The sequence below is a fragment of the Pseudophryne corroboree genome, chromosome 12, assembly GCF_028390025.1.
Source record: "Pseudophryne corroboree isolate aPseCor3 chromosome 12, aPseCor3.hap2, whole genome shotgun sequence".
Taxonomy (NCBI): Eukaryota; Metazoa; Chordata; class Amphibia; order Anura; family Myobatrachidae; genus Pseudophryne; species Pseudophryne corroboree.
Genome location: NC_086455.1, coordinates 136,099,517 through 136,124,015, shown reverse-complemented (window position 1 = coordinate 136,124,015; position 24,499 = coordinate 136,099,517). Strand labels below are relative to the sequence as shown.

Below are 24,499 nucleotides of genomic sequence, written 5' to 3'. Positions count from 1 at the left end.
CATGTGAGTCTCCGAGACACCTCCCCACCCTCGAAGACTGGTGTCGGTGGTGATCATAGTCCAGCTTTGAATCCAAAAGGATCGTCCCTTGTCGAGATTGGCTCGTAGGAGCCACCATGTTAATGATATCCGAACCTCCAGAGTGAGGACAGTGGTCTGTGATCGAATGTGGAGAGTAGAACCGTCCCATTTGCGAAGGACCTCCAATTGCAGAGGGCGAGAATGGAGCTGGGCGTACTCCACCATGTTGAACGCCGCCACCATCGAGCCCAGAACTCTCATGCATGCGTGAACTGATACTGTGCGCAGATGCAGAAGTGATCGGATTCTGTTTTGAATGACCAGGATCTTGTCTGGAGACAGTAACAGTCGCTGGTCCTTGGAATTTAATAACGCCACTAAATGAAGGATGGCCTGCGAGGGCATCAAGGATGATTTTTTCCAGTTTATTTTCCAGCCGTGAGATTGTAGAATCCCCACTGCTGAGCGAACATGTACAGAGAGCATCACCAGGGACTGGTCCAGAAGCAGGAGGGCGTCTAAGTACGGTAAGATCCGTATTCCGGTGTGCCGGAGATGGGCAGCAATCACCGCCATAACTTTTGTGAAGACTCGTGGAGCCATGGATAAGCCGAAGGGCAAGGCTCGAAATTGGTAACGACTGTCCTTGATTGCAAACCAGAGATACCGTTGGTGGCATGGTCGAATTGGAATATGCAAATATGCATCCTGGATATCCAAGGATGCCATATAATCCCCAGGTTCCAGAGCCAAGATGATAGTTCTGAGAGATTCCATGCGGAATTTGGGGACCCGCCGGTAAACATTCAACTTCTTGAGGTTGAGGATGGGTCAATACAAAGCGTCTGGCTTCTGAACCAAGAAGAGCGAAGTGTAAAACCCTGTCCCCGTTGCTCCTTTGGTACTGGAACGATGACTTTGGAGGTGAGAAGGGAGCCAACTAATTGTTGTAGTGCTGCTGCCTCTCTGGGATCCCCAAAAACGTCAGGGCATATCCATGAGTAACGAGTTTCCTGACCCAGGCGTCCGTCGTGATTTCCAACCATTGCGGAGCAAAGGACAGTGGCACGCCCCTTCACGCCGCAGGCTTGTTGGTGGATTTGGCGGTTGGGCGTCTGGTAGCCCAAGGCTGTTTTGTGCAAGGCTTGGGGCCTGGTAACAGGAGGAGGCCTGGCCCTTAGCCCTTCCCTGAAAACAAAAGGAACGAAAGGAAGATTTAGGTTTAAAGGCCGCTGCAGACAGAAGGAAGGCGGTTTTAGCGGTCGCCAGTGAGGTTACAATGTCATTTAATTCCTTGCCGAACAAGGTATCTCCTACGAAAGGCAAAGCTTCCTCCAAGTACGGAAACAGTTGAAGCCGAAACCTTAGACGTAAGGATAGCTGTATCCAGGGCTGCTTCGCCAAGGTAGGTATTCGCCTTCTGAATATTCCCCACCAGGACCAACAACTGTTTTCTACTAACAGTAGACAAAAGACCTGGGTGTAATTGCTCCGTTCAACAAGCAATTGCCTTAGCTATCCAGGCCAAGGCCAGCGCCGGCCTTGTAATGGCACCTGCATGTGTATAAGCTGTCTTAAGGAACATGTCCAACTTACGATCCATGAGATCCTTAAGAGAAGAGGTATCTGAAATTGGCAGAACTGAGGAACGTACCAGGCGTGCCACATGTGCGTCCACTGGTGGGGGGTTCTCCCACTTGGACCTGTCTTTAGACTGAAATGGGTAGAATGACCGATATCTTTTGGAGAGCTGAAACAGTTTATCCGGTTTGGCCCATGCTCCCTCCAACATATCCTCCAATTGTGCAGAGGAGGGAAATTGTGCAGAAACTTTCTTCTGTTTTTTGAAAACCGGTGTCTTGGACCTGGGAGCTGGATCCTTGTGCTCAATATCCAGGACCAGACGTACTTGATTGACAAGGGCTTCCACCTCTGCCACCAAAAGGGAGTCTTCTAGACCCAAAGACGTGTCCAGATCAGAACCCCATGACCCGCTCTCCTGGTCTGAATGAACGGATTCTAACTCTGAATCCCTTCCTGAGAGAGAGGGGTAGCGGTGTCGCTAGAGGCATGAGCCCGTCTGGGACGTCTGTCCCTGTCCATAAGTTGCTGCATGGAGGCTGAGAACCGAGAAAGGCCCTGAATCGACTGAGCAAATGTGTGAACCCAAGGTGGCTCTACCTGGGGAGGAGGAAGTGGATAGGACTGACCTGTTGCAGAGGCACTAGGCGGTGCTGGATCTGGTGAAGATACTTGTGGCATAGCCAAGCGATCCACCAGTTGCGCCATAACCTGTGTGAGGGAGGTCGCCCAAGCCAGATCCTGTATGATAAGTGCAGGTGCCGGATCATCTCATGGCGGAGCACCCAGAAATGCAGTGCATAGGTCCGCGGAATCTTGTGAAGAGAAAATATTGCAGCACACACAACAAGTGGGAGGCTCAGGTGTAACAAGCTTTTTGCCTCTGGATGACATTCTTAAAATGAGACAGAGACACGCATGTGTACAAATCAAGGGTGAAAATGCGTGAACACTCAACACCACCTAAATTACTTAGTAAGTAAGCCAGGCTGGTCACTGGGGCACCCCCTGCAGACCAAGGCTCTGTATAAGGGACGTGAAGCCAACCACATGTACTGCAGTAGCACACCCACAAACACTTAGCCACGCAATGCTTGAAATAAAACAAGAAAAGGGCCAAGATACTCAACTGTCCTATGGTAATCCAGTAGGCAGGAGAAATAAGATGAACCCGGCCACTGGAGCGGGGTACAGGGAGAATGTGGCCAGACCCTCCTCTCTCAACAACTCCCAGCCAGCATGTGAGCTAAAATGGCTGCTCAGCGTTTTCTGTGAGGGACTGAGAGAGGAGGGAGGAGAAACAGCCCTGGGGCAGACCCTGTGCAAGGCTACAAGTGAGCCCCACGGGTGGGGGAAGAGCAGCAGGCTGGCACCCTCCCCCTCAGATGGTGAACCCCAGGCGATTGCTCTGGTGGTCTAGTGGAATAAGGCGCAGTGCACCTGGGCCCCCACTCATCTGCCCTCCCGCTGTCTCCGTTCAACTTACCCACAGGGTCCGGACACGGCTGCGGGAGGAGGCTTAGTGGCTGCTTGGATGTCCCGCTGTGGTAGACCCCGGCCCAGTTACCGGCGCTTCCGCCCGCGGACTCCAGGTGTTGGAGCGGGCATACTGGGAGTTAAGTGCGCCAACATCGCCGCTCTCTTCGCTGCGACTACAGCGCTACTAATCAAACTAAAATAAAATAAAAAGTAACCTAGCTGTCTTAGAAAATAGATCCTATTAAGAGGTGCCGTGCTCCTGCCTTGGCACCAAAAAAACAATGGAGGAACGGGGGCGGGGTATAGGGGACAGGGAGGAAAGGCCTTCTGGGTACTTTAAAGTAACCCTTTTGGTGCCAGCCTGCTCCCAGCCAGCCTATACCCAGCGTTAAGCCTTCTCCTGTGCCCCCTAGTGGACGTTAAAGAAAAAAAAAATGCAGTTGGTTCATCGAAGGCATCCACACTGTCCAATTTATGTACAGGTTGTCCATGCAGTGTTTTTAGTGAGCCAAGACGCAAACCAGAGTCAAGCTTATTCTGTGGAAACCCCAGGAATCATGCCAATTTGAATGTGCAATTATGGATATTCCTTTTTACCAAAACATCCAAGGTTTGTTTTCCATACCATGTGATAGATTCTAGAAGAAGTCAGTTAGCTAGCTCTAATCATAGTTTGAATTATGTCTTCTGACAACCTTTCAGAGTGGAGGGTTCAAGGCCTCAATATCCATGCTGTTACCCAAGTCCCCACAGAGTAGTTATCCACTTTGGGACTAACCCTAGAGACCATCATGTCTACCACCATCTATGACAAGTGTGGCCACTATCTGCTCTAAGACCTCTGGGTGGAGTGACCATTCTCCAGTGAGGAACTGGTCCCACTCCATGTAATTGACAACTACAGTAGATGAGTGTATTCCATCTGGAATTTCAATTTAGGCCTATTAGGTTTAGAATGGTTGAAATTCAATTCCTGCTTTTGAAATATAAACAATTGAGAATCATAGCAGTGATCTCTGATCACTGGGAACTGGAACAATCACCTCAGATAACTTGAGCATCTAAATGGTTTCTGTTTCCTTACCAGATCCCTTGGAAGTTGGAACGGACAGCCGCTGACAGCTACATGTAAATGCAGATTCTGGCATTTTAACTCGCAGGGAAACCCACTGATTACAGTGCAGATAAAAGACTGCTTAAATAACTTATCCCCGGTGGTGTCAACAATTAGCTGTGAGGTAAATTCTGCATCTCACTGAATATACCCCAATGATTCCTTAACAGGACAGAGCCAGGCATTTACTTTTAACTCAACAAAGAAGATAATGCAAAAATATACAACATACCGTATATACTCGCGTATAAGCCGACTTTTTCAGCACTTTTCTTTGTGCTGAAAAAGCCCCCTCGGCTTATACTCGAGTCAGTGCAGTGGGAAGGAGTGGGGACACGGAGGGCAGTCAGTGCAGTGGGAAGGAGGGACACGGAGGGCACAGCGCACGCCTCCCCTGTGTCCCCGGCGGGTCTATTAAATTAAGTACCCGTTCGTGAGCTCTGATTGGCTCACGAACCGGCACTTCATTTAACAGACCCGCCGCGGCCGCCAGAGAAGCAGGAGGGACACAGGAGAGGCGCGCGCTGTGCCCTCCGTTTCCCTCCTTCACAAGACAGCGCGGGAGCGACGGAGGGTAAGTTACTGTATACCTGGCACTGGGGGTGCATATTTGGCACTTGGGGGGGGGGGCATATCTGGCACTATGAAGGCATATCTGGAACTGTGAGGGCATATCTGGCAGTATAAGGGCATATCTGGCACTGTGGGGGCATGTCTGGCACTATGACGGCATATCTGGAACTGTGAGGGCATATCTGGCAGTATAAGGGCATATCTGGCACTGTGGGGGGCATATCTGGCACTATGAGGGCATATCTGGCACTATGAGGGCATATCTGGCACTATGAGGGCATATCTGGCAGTGTGAGGGCATATCTGGCACTGTGGGGGCATATCTGGCACTGTGGGGGCATATCTGGCACTGTGGGGGCATAGCTGGCACTGTGGGGGCATAGCTGGCACTGTGGGGGCATAGCTGGCACTGTGGGGGCATATCTGGAACTGTGGGGGCATATCTGGAACTGTGGGGGCATATCTGGCACTGTTGGGGCATATCTGGCAGTGTGAGGGCATATCTGGCAGTGTGAGGGCATATCTGGCACTGTGGGAGCATATCTGGCACTGAGGGCTGTGTACGGCTAGAGCTGCATTTCCCACCCTAGGCTTATACTCGAGTCAATAAGTTTTCCCAGATTTTTGTGGTAAAATTAGGTGCCTCGGCTTATATTCGGGTCGACTTATACTCGAGTATATACGGTAAGTGAAAACTTAGGTGAAATGATTCATAGCCTATCAAGCACAGAAGTTACTGTTATTTAGCATTGGAGAAAACTGGTACTATGTATGAGGACATCCCAAATGAATCCCAGTGAAAACAAGGACAATACAAAGATAAGTACTAAGGTCTAAGCCACAGAACCTGTAGTATAATGGATGTGAGCAAACACTGCACTTTTCCAGCACTCATAAGCGATATATCAGTGTCAGACACAATAAAGCTAAGGGAAGGCACCTCTCATATTATATAACAGTGGCCTAGCTCTAAATGCTGAGTATAAGCACTCATCAAAGCTACACTTGTATCTGTGGACAAATACGGGTGTGGTCTGTTATAGGCCCTACACACTGGGCGATAATACACAAACATATGAACGATCTCGTTCATTAATGAATGACATACCGTTCATATCTTTGAGTGTGGAAGCACCAGTGATGAACGATGCGCGGCCCCGCGCTCGTTCATCGCTGGTGCCCCTTCGCTTGTGCATGCAGGCCAATATGGACGATCTCATCCTTATTTGCCTGCACTTCTATGGAGCCGGGTGACGGGGGGAGTGAAGAAACTTCACTTCCCCCCGCCGCCGGGTCGCCCATCGGCCGTATCCGCCGTCGGGCAGCTCGGCGGTGGTTCGCTTACGTTAGACAGCTACAAGGTCAACAGTCAAAAGGTCGACAAGGTCAAAATGTCAACACAAAGAAAAGTTACAGTGTTATTTTGTTTTTTTAAACATATTTCACCCAAATTTGTTGAAATGCATCCCCTCGCAAGCTCGTTACGCTTCGGGAGTGGTGGCTCGCTTCTCTCTGCTTTGCTCGCCACAAAGTTACTAAAGGTAATAGTCTGCGCCATGGACAGTAAAATGCCACCAAAGTTGTAAAAACATGAAAAAGCCTAAAAAACACGTGTCAACCTTTTTTCTTGTCGCCCTTCTGACCCTGTCAATCTGGTCAACCTTTTGACTGTCGACCCTATGTGTCGACATTGTACCTGTCTCTCTACCAACCACCTCCCAAGACCTTATACACCGGTCACAGAATGCAGCAATCGTTACAGAAGACAGCACCCAGGGCACTATTATCAAGACGGAATAAGAATACGGATTAGGCTGGTGAGTCCGCTCTACCACGGACAAATAACAGGAAGTGGCTGAATTCATGGGTCAAGTATTGTGTATGTGACCATAAATACTCCCCCAGCACTGAATTACAGTATTTGGACAATAAGCTCCTAAATGTTATGACTACATGTGACAGATAAAACAATAGTAATTGCAGAATCTATAGAAAGTGTACATAAGTCCAGTTGTGTCACATCATTTACCACACCTCTGCAGCCTAATTATATAAAATAACAAATATCCGGTGATCAGGCGGCCATGAAAAATAAAAAAGGTAAACGTAGAGTACAAATGTAGAGTGCAAAGGGTTAAATGCTTTTATCCACTTACCACAGTGGTCCAAAAAACTTCACTAGTGATTCCCGAGTGTCCACAGCTGCCACATTGGAAAGGGCAAAGTTATAGAGTTCTGGAAAGTGAGCAAAAGCCGCTCTCTAAGGAGAGAGAATGCAAAGTGTTATAAAACAGAGTGTTATATAACGGAGCGTGATAAAGTCTACCAGCGCAGTATTAAATATTACTGTTAGAGCAGGAATATTAATATGGATTGCCTCGTATTCCTCTCCGCCAACATAATAATACATTAAGGTGAAAATGCCAAAAACATTTTTTATTTTGCACCAACCATGCATTGGGTAAGACCTTTCACTAGAAAGTGTGGACATTATTATAAATAACTCTTCATCTGCTAGTCATTAAGAAAATGGGCATACTCCATAGCAATCCCAATATAAAATACAGACTGGAAACGTATTGTGAACATGTCTAATACAAGTCTGTGTAACTGCTATAATGGGATCCGGTCTGAAGATCGACACTGTCTAGGTCGACAATGTTTAGGTCGACCACTATAGGTTGACAGTCACCAGGTTGACAGGGTTTCTAGGTCGACATGTGCTAGGTCGACAGGTCAAAAGGTCGACATGAGTTTTTCAATTTTTTTTCTTTTTTTGAACTTTTTCATCTACGTGGACTACGATTGGAACGGTAATCTGCCCGAAGCTCGCGAACCATGCGAGGGGACACAGTGCACTAATTGGGGTTCGCGGTCACTCTACGAAGAAAACGACAACCAAAACAAAAAAGAAGAAAAAAAAAACCTCATGTCGACCTTTTGACCTGTGGACCTAGCACATGTCGACCTAGTGTCTATCGACCTATAGTGGTCGACCTAAACATTGTCGATCTAATGATCCACAACTGCTATAATAATAGGGACCTAGTTATACCTGCAAATGCCACCTAGTGGAGATTAGAGGAATTGAATCCTGTCTCCTAACTATCCTACGCAACCACACTGGAGATTTCCCAGGCAGTATGGTAGCCAGGGTAGCAGCACAGGAATCTGTGATGGAGGCCCATGTCTAACAGCTAACTCACTAACAAACACAAGGCATACTCAACTAATAATAATGGCTTCTATTGCTATTCTGTATATGTGGCCAAAAGGTCAGATAACCTAAAACAGGAGTAGGCAAGGTGTGGCACAGCTGCTGTAAGCAGATTTACAGCAGCTGGAGTGCCACACCCTGCCCATTCCTGTTTTAGGTTATCTGACCTTTTGGCCACATATACAGCATAGCAATAAAAGCCATTATTGGCAGCATGTCATAACAGCCAAAACTTTGGCAGGACATGCTGAGATGTGTTGTTCCACAGCTGCTGGAGTGCCCATACCCTGGCCTAAAGGAAGAGGTGACCAGCAAGTAGCAAGCCAGAATACGACCAATGAGTGCAAGGCATTCTCATGAGGAAGACAGCATTCAGGGCAAAACATAGGGACCACTCCATTATTAAGGTGAAATTGGGAAGCCTCTTTAAAAAAATACATTTAAATACAATTTATTTTATGCAGAATACCTTCCAAAAACACATACAGCAGGTAAAAATATTAAACAGACGGAATCTTATACAGCTTCCCAGGATAAGGTTCCACTCCCAAAGAGTGGCATATGTTATCTCCAAGATGTGAAGGGAAAATGTTACACCAGTGTTTAGCAATTAATAGGGCATTGGGACAGAAAAGTGGGATATTTGTACAAAATTTGTTTCTCTGAAGACATTGTGGGACACTGGAACCATGAGGTATAGAGGGCTCAGGCAGGAGTTTGGGCACCCTTATACTGCTCATAATCAGCTATTTACTAATCAAGCCCCATGGAGGCAGAGAGAAAGCCAAATCCAATATGTACAATACTTTTGGCGGAACAAGTGTATTAGTCCTATGAACAGCACAGTCTGCATGGACAATGATATATGTAACTCTGCAAGATGGAGCAGGAAGTTCTGCAACTCTCCTCACTGTAGAGTTGGGAAAAGAATATTTGGTTCTCCATGTGGGATATTTCACGTTCACCAACCAAAAGTTATTATGGGTCCCAACAAGCGCGTAGCTACCATAGGTGCAGGGAGTGCAGCTGCTATGGGGCCCAGAGATGAGAAGGGCCACCTTCTCTGTCACAGTTACATGTTATATACATAGGGGCCCTTACAAACTTTTTCCTTGGGGTTTGTAATATATCTAGGTATGCCGCTGTACCTGCTCATTCTAATGTGGTATAAAATGAACTGGAGGGCATTATAATGCTACATAATATGAACCGAGATCTGTAATGTGGCACAATATGAAGTGGAGGCATTATAGTGTGGAATAATATGAACTGGGGGCACTGTAATGTGGCGCAATATGAAGTGGAGGCATTATAGTGTGGAATAATATGAACTGGGGGCACTGTAATGTGGCGCAATATGAAGTGGAGGCATTATAGTGTGGAATAATATGAACTGGGGGCACTGTAATGTGGCGCAATATGAAGTGGAGGCATTATAGTGTGGAATAATATGAACTGGGGGCACTGTAATGTGGCGCAATATGAAGTGGAGGCATTATAGTGTGGAATAATATGAACTGGGGGCACTGTAATGTGGCGCAATATAAAGTGGAGGATTATAGTGTGGAATAATATGAACTGGGGGCACTGTAATGTGGCACAATGTGATGTGGAGGCACTATAGTGTGGCATAACGAACTGGGGGCACTGTAATGTGGCACAATGTGAAGTGGAGGCATTATAGTGTGGAATAATATGAACTGGGGGCACTGTAATGTGGCGCAATATGAAGTGGAGGCATTATAGTGTGGAATAATATGAACTGGGGGCACTGTAATGTGGCGCAATATAAAGTGGAGGATTATAGTGTGGAATAATATGAACTGGGGGCACTGTAATGTGGCACAATTTGATGTGGAGGCATTATAGTGTGGAATAATATGAACTGGGGGCACTGTAATGTGGCGCAATATGAAGTGGAGGCATTATAGTGTGGAATAATATGAACTGGGGGCACTGTAATGTGGCGCAATATAAAGTGGAGGATTATAGTGTGGAATAATATGAACTGGGGGCACTGTAATGTGGCACAATGTGATGTGGAGGCACTATAGTGTGGCATAACATGAACTGGGGGCACTGTAATGTGGCACAATGTGAAGTGGAGGCATTATAGTGTGGAATAATATGAACTGGGGGCATTGTAATGTGGCACAATATGAACTGGGGGCACTATAGTGTGGAATAATATGAACTGGGGGTACTGTAATGTGGCGGCACTATAGTGTGGCATAATATGAACTGGGGACACTGTAATGTGACATAACATGGCGTGGGGACACTGTATGCCATAATGTGACTTGGGTGTAATGTGTTGTATAATGTGTACTGGCAGCCCTACAAGCTAGACAAGGCAGAGAGGTAGGATTACAGTAGACCCTGCAATTTCCTTACTTATCATAGGAATGAGGGTTTGCAGTAGGATAAAAAGAAAAACATCCAAGATGAAATGTTAGCAGATTGCTAAGTGTATAGCAATGTATGTGAACATGCAGTGTAGCTCACTGATAAGTCAGGAGCACTTATAGTCAGCACTGGCCATGTATATTAGTAACCCACGTGATGGCTTCCACATAAGGAGCATTTGGCACATTTTACTCTGGATACATTCTGAGGAACAATTTTGCACTGCATGAATCCTGGTAATGTTAGAATGCCCTCTGCTTCCTCCCATACATGGAGGCATTAAAGCAGTCTTTAACATTTCATTTGTTCTATAATCCTACTGAAACCGTTCAATACCAACTATATCTTTACAGCACTAGATCTTCTGGTAACAGCAGTTGCTATGAGGCATGCACTAGCTCACAGGTTCTCAAACTCGGTCCTCAGGACCCCACACGGTCCATGTTTTGCAGGTCACCTGTAGATTTTTTTAAATGTGACAGTTGGTGATACACAGGGCACCTGCTGGGTGACATGGAAAACGTGAACCGTGTGGGGTCTTGAGGACTGAGTTTGAGAACCACTGCACTAGCTGATTTAGCTATCTCATGTAAGGGCACAAGCCTGCTAGCCTGTGGTAATCCTAATTAGATCATTGGAGTTATTATTACGTATATGAAAGTAGTACCCCCAAATCTGTGGTACCAGAGCTTATTTGCAAGGTAAAGCTGAGACAAGAAGGCAGCCCTGTCAATCAAACAGGACTGCGGTGAGGTTTATGTGACCCCCCTCTAGCTGGACAGACTCAGAAAGTGCTGGAAGGGTGGGAAAGACTGTCCTGGAGCCCCAGTAACCAATGCAGGTGTTGGTCCCCTCAGCTCACTGGAAAGTGATGTTGTGAAGCAGAATTCCAGTGGGGTGCCCCTGTGTCAGTCTGACCTGGACCAGTCAGGAAGAATCTTCCAAGGGAGAGGCGGAGCTAGAGAGAGCTAGGAGAGTAGCAGGAGTGTGTGGCTGGAGGGGTCATGGGAGAGTCTGAACCCAGCAAGGCAGCAGCGTGGACTATGGCAGCCCAGAGTCCTGGCATGGGCAGAGTAGAGAAGGATATTGCTGGAAGGGGAGGCAGAGCAGGGCATGAAGAGATGGTGGTGTGTGCTGTTCCCTGGGGGAAGAAGCCTGATGATCTAACTGAAGAGCCTGGGTGTTTAGACCAGCCAGGGGATAGTTGTGAGGTGTTGTTCCTCCCACTCCCCGCCATGAACAGAAGCCGCAGCTGTTTGCCTCAAGGTCCGCTGCTGAACAGCCATTCTTTCCGTAAACTACTGAGGGAGACGTGTCTGGAGGAGTAATAGGCCCTACACACTGGCCGATTTTCAGAAAGATATGAACGATCTCGTTCATAAATGAACGAGAACTCGTTCATATCTTTCAGTGTGGAGACTCCAGCGATGAACGATGCGCGGCCCCGCGCTCGTTCATCGCTGGTCTCCCGTCGGCTGTGCATGCAGGCCAAAATGGACGATCTCGTCCATATTTGCCTGCACTTCAATGCAGCCGCGTGACGGGGGGAGTGAAGAAACTTCACTCCCCCCGTCACTGCCCCCCCGCCGCCGGGTCGCTCGTCGGCCGTATCCGCCGCCGGGCAGCTCGGCGGCGGGTCGGCCAGTGAGTAGGGCCCTTTTGTCACTGGCTGTCGGCTGAGAAAGGAGAGGCTGCCCTCACGCCAGCTCCCTAGAGGTGAAGGCTGCCGGCACCCCATTCCTGTCAGTGTTGCTGCTCCCACCCCTGAAGGAGCCTTGGTCTAAGCAGAGTGCAGGAGAGGCTGGTGCTGCTAGATACACCTATGCAAACCCCACAGAGAGACCTGCCCTGCTAACAACCTGCTGTAAGGTGTTATTGGGGGTGTCCCAGCTAAGAGGGGAAGCAGTTATCCACAGACAGATCCTCCCTATCCTGCTTTAACCTCTAATGTACGGGTTTACACAGAAAGACTGCTTTGTTTACTGGCCAATGTCATGTTTAATGGTTAAAGCTATCAAGAAAATGATTGGTACTTGAAAGACTGCCTGCTTATCTGCTATCAATGAGCTGAATTGCTATTGGCTATATACTGCCTGCTTGTACAGCAAAACTGCTCCATTTCATAGCCAACCTCATGGTGAATTGTCTTAGCTGATATAGCAGTGCATGCATTTCTGAAAGGCTGTCTGCTTATCGATTATCAGCTGCATGTATTCACAAAGAGACTCTGTGATTTTAAAACAGATGACGTGCTAAACGGTTTTATAAGTAAAGGCAACATTTGGAACATGATTTAGTTTTCCACTAATGTAGTGATGATCTGTGTAATGGAAATCAAACACATGACATTAGGGATAACAAAGTGTTACGAGAATACTTCCGGCTTGGCGGAATCCTGGGATATTGAGCACCAGAGTAGTTTAGATTGTACCCGGTTCCACTGAGCGAGTGTGGCATTTTGCAGAAGCAACGGTCAATGACTTGAAAACTGCTGATTTGTCATCTTTCTAGCATCATTTGTCTAATGCTGGTGTCTCCTTATATCCTGATTGCTCTAATGGGGTATATAGTACAGGTTGAGTATCCCTTATCCAAAATGCTTGGGACCAGAGGTATTTTGGATATGGGATTTTTCCGTATTTTGGAATAATTGCATACCATAATGAGATATCATGGTGATGGGACCTAAATATAAGCACAGAATGCATTTATGCTACATATACACCTTATATACACAGCCTGAAGGTAATTTTAGACAATATTTTTTATAACTTTGTGCATTAAACAAAGTGTGTATACATTCACACAATTCATTTATGTTTCATATACACCTTATACACACAGCCTAAGGTCATTTAATACAATATTTTTAATAACTTTGTGTATTAAACAAAGTTTGTGTACATTGAGCCATCAAAAAACAAAGGTTTCACTATCTCACTCTCACTCAAAAAAGTCCGTATTTCGGAATATTCCGTATTTCGGAATATTTGGATATGGGATACTCAACCTGTATTAGTACTTCTATGTTCCTCTGTTTACCTTTCTGTGGAATTATCTATTTTACTGTGGGACAAAATCCAGATTATTTTCATAAATAAATGTGTTACTTGCTTTGACAACATTACTGGTCATCCATTGTGTCAGTGAGAGAAATCATTTGGCCTTTCACTCTGACAAGGTGTGAGAATCCGGTATCATGCAGACAGTCTACATCACACCTCGAACCTGGTTCCTTTAAATGCCCACACGTTGGTAACAGTAGCCATGTGCTGTCTGGTGGGGGGATTAGATGAGAGTGCTGACTGTTGGGGGTATTACATGAGATTCACGCATCTCCATTATTCCCTAAGCTACAAGCAGATGTGATGCTTCAAAACGTCATTTTCAGTTAAGCCTAGGTACTAATAGTCATAGATTATTGGTGCTACAAGATAAACCACAGGGCATATGCCCTAATGGAGAGGTCAGACCTACCTGCAGAGAAGTGATGCGATCGTAGTGAATTGTGGTCATCTCATTTTCTGTCAGAGCGTTTCCAGTCTGGTCATTAATTTCAAACCCGGTGTAAAATTTAAGCATGTCCAGAAGCTATGGAGACACCAGTTTAGTGAAAATGCAGGATTTAAAAGAGATAGTACAACATACCTGAGACAACACAACGCACCTGAGAAAACAAGTGTCCTTCCTGCTCTCGCTGACAGAGACTGGATAAATAGCAGTGAACAACAAGATGAGAGTCGTCCAAAACAGTGTTAAACCAGCGGCGGGTGGGCAGCAAAGCCTGCGGGGAGAGCTGGAATTAGCAACTGGAATTCAATGAACACTGGATGGTTTTGTGACTATGGGGTAGCTGTAATAAAGCTTCTAAAACAGGCAAGTGGCGGTGTTGCCCATAGCGACCAGAGTCAGGCTATCATTTTCTAAAATGTAATAGAGAAATATAGTCTGATTGGGTATTAAGGATACACTTTTCATATTTAGAAGCCTTAGTACATCTACACCTATAGGCGTGTTAGAGAAGGACCCCAGCACATAAACCCTGCTGTTCCCTACTGCCCTGGCTGCCAAGTGCTTCAGTCAAAGATCCAGCACATCCCCATCATCTGCAGCTCACACCGCTGTCACTCCTCACCACTACGCCTCTGGCCCAATCTAAGCTGGGGTACACATCAGGACAATGTGTACACCAGCCGATGGAACAAAATCATTTGCCCGTACATACTAAACGATACATCGTTCAGTAGGTGGCATTCAGCTGCATGCTGTTGTCGCATTGGATGGGACGACCAGGGGAACAACCTACAGTAGCGCACAATCGTCCTTACACCTTAGACCAGTGTTTTTTAACCACTGTGCCGTGGCACACTAGTGTGCCCTGAGCAGTCTCCAGGTGTGCCGCCATAGAAGCCGTGCCAGGCCCGCCAGTGTTTTGCCGCTACTGAGGCCCTGGAACGATCAATACTGGTGGGTTTAGTGGTTGCAGAGACCGTTCTATTTTTGGGCCTGAGCAGCGTTGGGCTCTTCTGGCTTTCTCAGATGTGGCTCAGGTGTTACCTATGGAGAAGCTGCGACACGACATCCTAGGACACGCAACTGCACCATGCATCACCAATGTAGTTGAATGTGCCTTGGCAATATTTAAATCTTGTTCAGTGCGTCGCGAGTTGAAAAAGGTTGAAAATCTCTGCCTTAGACGAAATACCGTTCTAATCTGTATCGGAAAAATATATTGGATGACATAACGTCTAACGTGTACCCGTCCCCAAGGATTTATATTTCCTGGTGGAATCTCTGTGTAAAGCCGCACCATCATCTGGAAACCAGTAAAGCTAGGATTTGCTTACTTCCCTTTACATGAAGACAAATATTATTGATTGTATATGATTTAGGTTTAACCCTACTTTTACCCTTATCAGCAAGAAAAGAAGATTAAAACGAAACGGATACACCAGGTTATTTTGTGCTGCATCAGAAACCTCAGTACAGACTAACCAAGGAACACTTTTTCCATTTTCTTTTTCAGAACAGGTATGTATTTTACTAGATTACACACGACAAAATGCACCACAATTTGAAAACAAGTCAACAAAATCCAAAAATGAAAGGAAGCAAAATCTCTAGCAGTACAGACGACGAACGGAAGGAAGCTTCGACAGAATATGGACTGGGAAGTAGGCACAGTACGTATCTCTGATGTCAAAGGAGGACAATTTCTCCAACTCCAGAAACTAAACTGTCATAAACAATCAGAACTGCAATCCTACCAAGTTTCATTATTCAGCCGAAACTCTCCAAAGATCCTCCCTGTATGTTCAGGACGTCATGAAGCAGATTATATTCCATTTATTCAGCTACTAATAAAATGAATGCACTTATATTTTCCTTTATCATGTGATAAGAGGTTAAACTACCCTTGTACTAATTGTTGTGCTAAAGTTTTCATACGTCTTGCTTTGAATATACTTTTTATATTGGGTTATTTAGCTTTGAATATCTATTGTAAATGTATTGCTCAAACACAAAATAAAGAAGATTGGAAAAGGATAAGGGTGATCTATACCAAGATTCATTGCTGGATCTGCTGTTCTATACATTACTTGTTTATGCTTCAGATGTATGTAGGATTAGCACCTCGCTAGTAACCGTTCAATGGGGGTCATTCCGAGTCGATCGCTAGTTGTTCGCAGCGCAGCGATCAGGCAAAAAAATCGCATTTCTGCGCATGCGTATGCTCCGCAATGCGCACGCATGACGTACGGGTACAAAGCCCGTTGTGGTTGTGCACAGGTTCTAGCGAAGTTTTCTGTCGCACTGGGGGCCGCAACAAGATTGACAGGAAGGGGGCGTTTCTGGGTGTCAACTGACCGTTTTCAGGGAGTGTTTGCAAAACGCAGGCATGTCTGAAAAAACGCAGGCGTGGCAGGGCGTTCGCTGGGCGGGTGTATGACGTCAAATCCGGACACGAATAGGCTGACGTGATCGCAAGCGCTCAGAGCTACTCAGAAACTGCACAAACTGTTTTTGCAGAGCTCGGCTGCACATGCGTTCGCACTTCTGCTAAGCTAAAATACACTCCCCAGTGGGCGGCGGCATAGCGTTTGCACGGCTGCTAAAAAAAAAAACTACCGAGCGATCAATTCGGAATGACTCCCATTATTCTTCAGCCTAGGAAGCATTTGGTAGCTAGCAGTCAGTCTTTATGTCTAAGCGTTTCACATTATTTCTATTAAATACAAGACCATAAAAGCCATGAAGCATATAATACAGACATTCCACATCACCAAGTACAGCAGAAGTGCAATGAGAAGAAGGCAAAGCATGTAGCTACACAGGATAACTATGCTGGTATTATCCAGTATTAGACATTTCACAGGGCAGACAAGGGGTAAATTTACTAAGATGAGAGTTCTATATAAGATGGGATGTTGCCCATAGCAACCAGATTCTACTTCTCATTAATCTAGCACCTTTTAGAAAATGATACCTGGAATCTGATTGGTTGCTATGGGCAACATCCCATCTTAAATAGAACTACCCCCTGGTAGGAAAAAGAAATGCAAAAAGAAGAGGGGTAACTCTTGGAACGCAATTACAAATAAGGTTAGTAAGGAAAGAATACAGCCGTAATCTAATATGTGAGATGGCAGCTTGCGGGTCTCATCCAACAATCCAGGATGAAGGCCCTGATCCAATTGCATAGCAAAGAATCCAGTTAATATCCACAACACTCAGCAGGGGTTCTACCCTCTGCTAACAACCAATCATTACCATTGTACTGCATGTCCTGTATACGCATAGACGAGGAATACAGAGTTTATTATACACTACAGTCGTGTTGCAGTGTTAGAAGTAAATGGGACATACATTGCTCTAAAGAAGCATGCATGGGAAAATGCCTATATCTGCCCATTTATAGAGTTGTATGCATCTCGAGGGGTCGACTACGATATCCCGGCTGTCAGGATCCCAGCGGCAGAATGCCGGCAGTGGGGCGAGTGCAAAATAGCCCCTTGCGGGTTTGCTGCGCTCGCCGTGGGTACAGTGGCGCGCAACGCATCACGCGCTATTTATTCTCCCTCCAGGGGTGTCGTGGACATCCCGAGAGGAAGAACAGCGGGATCCCAACAGCTGGGATATTGAATGCTTCCCCATCTCGAGATGAGACCACGTCTGCATCAGCACCATATGCGCTTGGTTACTAAAACGCCATCATCAGCAGCATGTACTTTCACCTGCCCCATAGTAGGTGTAAAACACTGGCCTCCTAAGACTTGTGTGCTATGCAGACCTGGGCAAATGGAAAGCACATCACCCCAGCTCTGCCTCTTCGGTGGTAATGGCAGACTGGGGTGTGTCCCCCTGTGGTAGAGGATATAGGCTGTAAGACCCAGTGGTGCAGGGACGGGTGTGCATGATAAAATATTGTCTCTAAAGAGTTGCTTAATAGATTGGTGACATAAAAAAACAGATAATAATAATAATAAACAAACAATAAAAAGACAATACCTCTAGGTCAATCATGAGTTCTATGAAACGCTCACAGTAATGTATTTTCTCCATGGAGACAGGACCTACAGGGTAAAGGAAAATCCATCTTCAACATCAGCAAACTGCACAAGCTTTCCTATACAGTATATTTCCAGCCTTCCCCTAAGTGCACACCAGCAAACAGAGCTACCGAAACACAGCAAGGAGGGTTTTCTCCTATAGGGATCAGCCGGGATGGGCTGAGGCTGCTTTACAGCCGTGGCATGCGAGTGTGTGGCACGCGCACGTTAAGGCAGTGCGGCCATGGCTCATGGGGGTGTGCCGTGAGTCAGGGGCATCTGGCCTTGCGGCACGCTGCCTTCTGTCTTTACGTCACTCACGGGTAGGCAGGGTGAACAGAGAGCCGGAAGGCTGCGCTGCGCACAGTAAGCTCGGCTCTTTGTGTGGCCGGACCGGCCCCACAGACCATCAGCATTTCTGGCATTTGCCAGAAGGCCACTCCGGCCCTGGGGTCAGTGATCTCCATAGCGACCTAAACCTCACAACACAGAGTCTAGTGTTATATGCACCGCGGGACAAGCTGCATTCCAGTTGCATGGGTGTAGAAGTTTGTACAGTAAAGATCAATGCCGTCTATGGGGGGAGATACTGCAAACCATCTAAGTAGTAGTCAATAGCAAAAAAATATCTTATAGCCATCATTTATTAAACACATTCTATACAATTATAGCCAAAAGCTAATTGGTAGCTATGTCCTCTTTAGAAACTTTGATACATCTCCCCCTTTAAGAGCAGTTCCAGCAGTATTTATCACACAATATCTCATGCAGGTAAAAGCACAGCAAGAACATTACCAGTTAAAAGTTACCTGTTGTGAGAATTGATCGGAGCACAGACAAGAACTTCTGTATAAGCTGCCATAAAAACTTCCTTTCCTGAGTGGCTCTGCAATATCCACGAGGGAAAAGCATTGTAAGCAACTTACATTAAACAGGGCAAAGGGAAAGAAAAAAACACATTTTCAAGGAGTTTAAGTTCTCCTTTTACAAGTTAAAACTCATTACATTACAACAATAATCTGCTTTGTTGGGGTGGAGGGGGAGGGGGGGCGAGTAGCAGGTGCAGCCATGGGGGTGGTTATCTTGGGTGCCCAGGGCCCCCTGAGTGCTTAATCTGTCCCTGGGTATCCAAACTAATAAAAGAGTTACGTTTTATTATAAACCAATTTTTCTAAGAGCGACCAGTAAATCGGTATTCTACATCTGTTCTTTCATCTCTGAGACGAGATTATATTTACGTACAGTTCTCGTGCCCTTGCATCCATTTTCTCATCAGTCTTTTTAATGAGGTTGAAAAACCTCCGCAACTTATCAGTTTTTGTCAATTCCTGCTCCAGTCGGGCCTGTAAATTGTAGAGAGAGAGGAGTATCAGCGGGACTCCAGTGAGGTGATGGTTTCCCACCTGTTTGTATATATTACATTCTAAAACAAAAATAATTAATATTCAAATCCTTTAATTATGTCCTAAATGACACTGTTTGATTTTGGAAGGACACAAGTAATAAAATACAACACGACCAGGTTTTCCATGAGAAAGAACATATAATATAGTTCAGGACACACAGTAACATCTCATAAGCAAAGTTCTGGAGGAGGTGAGGGAAGGGATTTGGTGGTGGTACAAGGGGTGGAAGAGGAGGGGTCAAGACTGCTAATGTAATTAGCCACAAAATATAAACTTACAGGCTGCAGGCAGATCCACATGGGCAGGGATACGAGTTGCTGGATTTGTTCACGGATTAAATCAACCTCCTGGGGAAAAAAAGAAAATAATCAGGCGCTGGAGATATTCAGCCTCAGAGACCCGACAGAACTTGTACAGTAAAATCATCATGGTACAATTCACTGGGCTTGTAATGGAAACTGGCTGCACACACTCTTCTAATATTTAATGGGCAGACAATCTCAAGCACATGCAGATAGGTGTCATTGAGATAAGAAAGCCACAGTTGGTGAGTATACTGTCCCCAGCGCTACCATGATGCCCAATAATGATCTTACTGATAGAGTTATTATCAGGCATGCTGGGGAATATAACCACAAGATAACAGCTATCAGCCCTGTTTGCATATATGGAGTAACACGTCCACACTAGGTGGTAAATTTAAAGCTTCTAAATATGAAAAGTAGTGTTGCCCATAGCAACCAATTAGATTCTAGCTATCACTTCTCTATTACATTCTAGAAAGTGATTGACAGTATCTGATTGGTTTCTATGGGCAATATTGCACTTTGGAAGTTTTGGAAACTTTAATAAATCTAGGGGTAAATTTACTAAGGTGGGAGATTTTTAGAACTGGTGATGTTGCCCATGGCAACCAATCAGATTCTACTTACCATTTATCTAGCTGCTTCTAGCAGATAATAGATATAATCTGATTGGTTGCTATGGGCAACATCACCAGTTCTAAAAATCTCCCACCTTAGTAAATTTACCCCTAGATTTATTAAAGTTTCCAAAACTTCCAAAGTGCAATATTGCCCATAGAAACCAATCAGATACTGTCAATCACTTTCTAGAATGTAATAGAGAAGTGATAGCTAGAATCTAATTGGTTGCTATAGGCAACACTACTTTTCATATTTAGAAGCTTTAATAAATTGTCCCCTTGGTATGAAACTTAATAACATTTAATACTTTTGCTACATCAGCACTTTGAGGGTAACAAGACGTGGACCAAAAGCTTAGCATCTCCAGCTCTCTGAAGATTAACAATCCTGAAGCTACCTTAGGTTGAGAAGACTATGCCCGAAGGGGAAGCCCACATGAGGAAGGAAAGACCACATGAAAATGAGTACATCAGGAAGCAGGGTAGGCTCTTGGGGGTTGGTATTCAGTATGCCGGCTGTTAGGATCCCGGCGCTCAGTATACCGGCGCCGGAATCCCGACACCCAGCATACCGACAACTATTCTGCTTCTTGGAGGACCACGACCCTGGAGGGACACTATTACCCACAATACCCATAGAAAGGGAATAGAATCCACTATCGAGCCTGCAAGGTGCTTGCTGCACATGCTCCGCCGCCGGCATTCTGCTGCCAGGATACCGGCGGAGGTATGCTGACCGCCGGTCTCCTGACTGCCGGTCACGCATACCCAACCCTATTATCAGACAGTACTAATCCATCCACTCATCCTAGAGAGGCAATTAAGGTACCTGCAAGATGGCCAATTCACCTGTATTATGAGGACAAGAGTACATTTGGATAGGCCATGGGAAAACTGTGTAACCAACACTTTGCACGGAGAACTAAGAGGATATCTCTGAGTCAACTCGGGGACACTGGAATTTCTTCATACAGTTGGGGTGTGAAGTATGCAGACCGGCGGTGGCACAATCTAACCTAAAAAAATTATGCAAGCTGGCTGCTCCCCCTTCATGCCCCCCATCCCTCGGTTTGAACAATTTGAGAGAGAGAAGAGGGAACATGAAAACAAAACCCTATGGAGAGGAACCAACCATAGCAACAAGTCAGACAGCAACCAAAAACCATTAACAGAGTAATTCAAACTGTTTGAACAAAATTTAACAAGAACACTGCAGGTTGACAGCACCGAGACGGGCGCCCGGTGTCCCTGAGTGGATTCAGAGAAACGGATTTATCGGTAAGTACCAAAATCCTCTTTTCTCTTTCATCCACTAGGGGACACTGGAACTTCTTCATGCAGTTGGGTAGTCCCAAAGATACTCCCATTGGCAGGAGTGCTGCCTGAAGCCTGCAGAACCAAGCGTCCAAACCTTGTATCCCTGGATACAAAAGTATCAAACTTATGGAAACAAGTGAATGTGTGTGCAGATGACTATGTTGCCGCCCTGCAAAGCTAAGTAGTGGAGGCTCCTCTAGACGCAGCCCACGAACCGCCCACTGATCTGGTGGTATGAGCACCTACCTGAAATGGAACTCTCTTACCCTTAGTGTTATAAGCTTGTCTGATGGCAAATTGTATCCATCTGGCTAGGGTCTGCTTTGAAGCCGGCCAACCCTTCTTGGGCACATCATACAGAACAGAGAGTCAGACTTTCTAATAGAGGACGTAACCTGTACATAAATCCTCAAGGCTCTGACCACATTCAAAAACAAATCCCCCTCCGCAGATCCCTGGAAGGAGAGAACATCAATGGGCTGGTTAATGTGGAATCCAGAAACCACTTTAGGTAAAAACTCTGCTCCGCTCTGTCCTCATGAAAAACGATGAAAGGACTCTTACACAACAGAGCTCCTAACTCTGAGACACTTCTTGCTGATGCCAAAGCTAACAACAGGGTAACTTTCCAGGATATATACCGTATATACTCGAGTATAAGCCGACTTTTTCAGCACTTTTTTTTGTGCTGAAAAAGCCACCTCGGCTTATACTCGTGTCAGTGGCAGTGCAGTGTGACAGGCAGAGCAGTGTGAAAGAGGGACACGGAGCGCACAGCGCGCGCCTCTCCTGTGTGTCCCTCCTGCATCTCCGGCCGCAGCGGCGGGTCTATTAAAGGAAGTACCCGTTCGTGACCTCTGATCACGAACCGGCACTTCCTTTAATAGACCCGCCGCGGCCGCCGGAGATGCAGGAGGGACACAGGAGAGCCGCGCGCTGTGCGCTCCGTGTCCCTCCTTCAGAAGACAGCGCGGGATCGACGGAGGGGTAAGTAACAGGCACTGGGGGATCAATTTTGGCACTTGGGGAGGGGGCATATGTGGCAGCATGAGGGGCATATGTGGCAGCATGATGGGCATATGTGGCAGCATGAGGGGCATATGTGGCACTGTGGGGCATATCTGCCAGCATGAGGGCATATCTGGCACATCTGGCACTGTGGGGCATATGTGGCAGCATGAGGGGCATATCTGGCAGCATGAGGGGCATATCTGGCAGCATGAGGGGCATATCTGGCAGCATGAGGGGCATATCTGGCACATCTGGCACTGTGGGGCATATGTGGCAGCATGAGGGGCATATCTGGCAGCATGAGGGGCATATCTGGCAGCATGAGGGGCATATCTGGCAGCATGAGGGGCATATCTGGCAGCATGAGGGCATATCTGGCACATCTGGCACTGTGGGGCATATGTGGCAGCATGAGGGGCATATCTGGCAGCATGAGGGCATATCTGGCAGCATGAGGGGCATATCTGGCAGCATGAGGGGCATATCTGGCAGCATGAGGGCATATTTGGCAGCATGAGGGCATATCTGGCACATCAGGCACTGTGGGGCATATCTGGCAGCATGAGGGCATATCTGGCACTGTGGGGCATATTTGGCAGCATGAGGGCATATCTGGCACATCAGGCACTGTGGGGCATATCTGGCACTGAGGGCTGTGTACGGTTAGAGCTGCATTTCCCACCCTAGGCTTATACTCGAGTCAATAAGTTTTCCCAGGTTTTTGTGGTAGAATTAGGTGCCTCGACTTATATTCGGGTTGACTTATACTCGAGTATATACGGGTATTTAAGATCCGCTGTCTCTAATGGCTCGAAAACTGCGGATTTCAGAAAACCGAGCACTAAATTTAGATCCCGTGGAGCCGTGGGAGGATGAAACGGTGGTTGGATTCTCAACACACCCTGCAAAAATGTCTGAACCTCTGCAAGGACGCCAGACGTTGCTGAAACAGAATAGAAAGGGCCGAGACTTGTACCTTCACGGATCCCAACCTCAAACCCTTGTCTAGTCCAGCTTGGAGAAATCATAAAAGTCTATAGAGGCGGAATTACTTGGAGCTCCACCCCTTAGAGTGACACCAGTCCATATACTTCTTCCATATTCTATAATAATATGTCACCGTGACTGGTTTCCGTGCAGCTAGCATGGTGGGGATAGCCGATTTCGGAATACCCTTGCTTCTTAGAATCCTGGTCTCAATAGCCAAGCCGTCAAACGTAAATGGGTCAGGTCTGGATGAAGGAATGGGCCTTATTATAACAAGTCCTCCCTCTGAAGCAGCCTCCAAGGCTCTTCCGCCTGAAGTCCCATCAGGTCCGAGTATCAACTCCTGCAAGGCCAATCCGGTGCTATTAGAATCACCCACACTCTTTCCTCGTTTACCTTGTTTAACACTCTCAGTATGAGGGAAAACGGTGGATAGATGTATTCCAGATCGTATGACCATGGAACCGCCAGCGCGTCCACTGCTGGATCCCGCATTCTGGCCACATACCTTGGTAACTGCTGGTTGTTTCGAGAGGCCATTAGGTCTATCTGTGGTAGACCCCACCTTGCACTACGGTCTCGAAAACCTGTGGGTGTAGATACCACTCCCCTGGATGCATATCTTGGCGACTGAGATAGTCTGCGTCCCAATTTTCCACTCCTGATATGAAGGCTGCTGACAGGATTATGCTGCGCTTTTCTGTCCAGGACAGGATTTTTGTGGCTTCCTTTAAAGCCATGCAGCTCTTTGTTCCTCTCTGACGGTTTATGTAAGCCATTGCCATCACATTGTCTGACTGTAATCTCACGTGTTGCGCCCTCACTAGTTCTTCTCCCAGAAGAAGAGCATTGTAGATGGCTAACGAGGTCCTGGTCTGGGATGACAAGCGAATCCTTTGATGGAGAAGCCAG

The 24,499-nt window shown here is 46.4% G+C and overlaps 1 protein-coding gene across 1 annotated transcript in view; it reads right to left on the bottom strand.

The window, feature by feature from the left end:
• Positions 1-24,499, bottom strand: part of AQR (aquarius intron-binding spliceosomal factor) — a 187,030-nt gene that overhangs the window by 115,383 nt on the left and 47,148 nt on the right. Inside the window, exons 7-13 of the mRNA XM_063948061.1 lie at positions 19,626-19,694; positions 19,184-19,284; positions 18,751-18,827; positions 17,901-17,965; positions 14,059-14,175; positions 13,869-13,982; positions 6,925-7,028 (exon numbers count right to left, since the gene is read on the bottom strand). Of these exons, the coding sequence (XP_063804131.1) occupies positions 6,925-7,028; positions 13,869-13,982; positions 14,059-14,175; positions 17,901-17,965; positions 18,751-18,827; positions 19,184-19,284; positions 19,626-19,694 (647 nt within the window). The remainder of the gene's footprint in view (positions 1-6,924; positions 7,029-13,868; positions 13,983-14,058; positions 14,176-17,900; positions 17,966-18,750; positions 18,828-19,183; positions 19,285-19,625; positions 19,695-24,499) is intronic.